Below are 1,764 nucleotides of genomic sequence, written 5' to 3'. Positions count from 1 at the left end.
AAATTTTCATTACAATTTTGTATATCGTATATACATACCTATATATGAAATTTTTTGAAGATTTATAATTTATTTATTGTAATAAAAATTTTTCCTGTGGATTCTAATAAATATATGAAATATAAAATATAAATACCCTATTATTAATTTTGTATTTTTTTTGTAAGAATACTTGATATTTTTAGTAAAAGTAATAATTTTCCTTTTTTATCATTAATTTATTTTTCCTACAAAAAAAAGAAAAAATATAAAATTTTGTTAATTTAATGTACAATGATTTTTATTTACTTTTTCATTTTTTATATATTAAAAAATTAAAAAATATAATGTATATATTCATAATATAAGCATTAATATATTAAACTGTTTTATAAATAACCTACTTCTCTTTTTTCTAAAAGTCCTATATAAAAGGCAAAAAAAAAAAATGAATATAACTAGAAAAGACATAAAAGACATTGCAAGGAGCGCAGTATTATCAAAACTATTTTTATCAGAAATATCCTTATGCTTTAATGATATCGCACGTGGATTTTTTGAATTTGGCCCTATGTTTTTTATTGGCCTTATGTCTTCCATTAGCTTTAAGCTATTTGGCTGCAATATGTGTTTATATGACCTCATGTATTTACATTGCATTAGGTCATTACATGGTATTATTTCATTTATTGGCCTCATGTCATTTTTTGGCATTATATTTTTTGTTGGAATTATGTTATTTATTGGCCTTATGTTTTTTATAACACTGATTTCTTCATATTCACATTGAAAGAATTCATTAAAAGCATGGCTTACGCATATATGTGGAGTGCATACAGGATCTAAATTCTCTTTTAAGCAACCACTGGGAATATATATATAATCTCTTTTTAAAAAAGAATTCTTATTGTAATCTAAACGAATTAAATTTCCACTATAATTCGCATCGGAACAATGCAATTCATCATTATTTATTTTTTTACATACGGTATACCTTTTATTACAATGTGAAATGTAATTTGTTTTCATATGATGGCAGTAATGTTCTTTAAATAAGAACTTATCATATTTTGATTTAATAATTTTATGATTGGGGTTTTTTAAACTAATCATATTAATATTTTTATTTTCTTTATTAATAATGTCATAAGAGTTAAACGTAAGAGTTCTTCCTAAATATTCTATATTAACGGCTTCGCATAATGTTAACTTTTGATTTATACTTCTAAGGCGGCATAAATATGTTTTATCTGGATATTGATGTTGATGTGGATTATATTCATACAGAAGCAAAATACCATCTTTATCATTATTTGAAAGAATAATTATCCTAGATTTAAAATTTGATGGAATAAATTCGTGTGTGAATAAATTTTTTGAAAGATCATTTAAATTATTATTTGAAGTCTTCTTTATATCAACTATTGGTGGATGAATTCTACAATATGATGCTTCAAATTTATTTCGATTTATTTCACATATATTCATAAAACATTTGGTGAAATCTCCTTCAGAATCTTCACATCCGTCATTATTTAAAAATGCCATTTTTTAAATTAAAATAAGGCATATATATTTTTATTTTTACTAAGATTTTTGTGAATTTTTCCTTAATAGCTTTTGTAGAATCATTTTTTTTTTTTTTAATATTTCATTTTCTTATAAATTTTATTTTACTTCTTATAAAAAATATAGTTTCTAGTACAATATATAGTATTTACAAAAATTCAAAACTCTCCTAATCTCTTATTTAAATATTAAAGTTTATGTATATTTTTTTTTTTA

At 21.7% G+C, this 1,764-nt stretch overlaps 1 protein-coding gene across 1 annotated transcript; it reads right to left on the bottom strand.

Annotated features, from left to right (window-relative positions):
* Positions 1–213: 213 nt before the first annotated feature.
* On the bottom strand, positions 214–1,527 carry PGAL8A_00413700 (fam-e protein; the record flags this gene model as incomplete). Its single annotated transcript, XM_028672847.1, has 2 exons — positions 214–227; positions 384–1,527. The coding sequence occupies 2 exons, from the start codon at positions 1,525–1,527 to the stop codon at positions 214–216; spliced, it is 1,158 nt and encodes a 385-aa protein (XP_028529359.1).
* Between the last annotated feature and the right edge of the window lie 237 nt (positions 1,528–1,764).

Source organism: Plasmodium gallinaceum (assembly GCF_900005855.1).
Source record: "Plasmodium gallinaceum strain 8A genome assembly, contig: PGAL8A_v1_117, whole genome shotgun sequence".
In the NCBI taxonomy this organism is placed as follows: Eukaryota; Apicomplexa; class Aconoidasida; order Haemosporida; family Plasmodiidae; genus Plasmodium; species Plasmodium gallinaceum.
The sequence above is the reverse complement of the archived record's forward strand: the minus strand, read 5'-3'. Positions and strand labels throughout refer to the sequence as shown.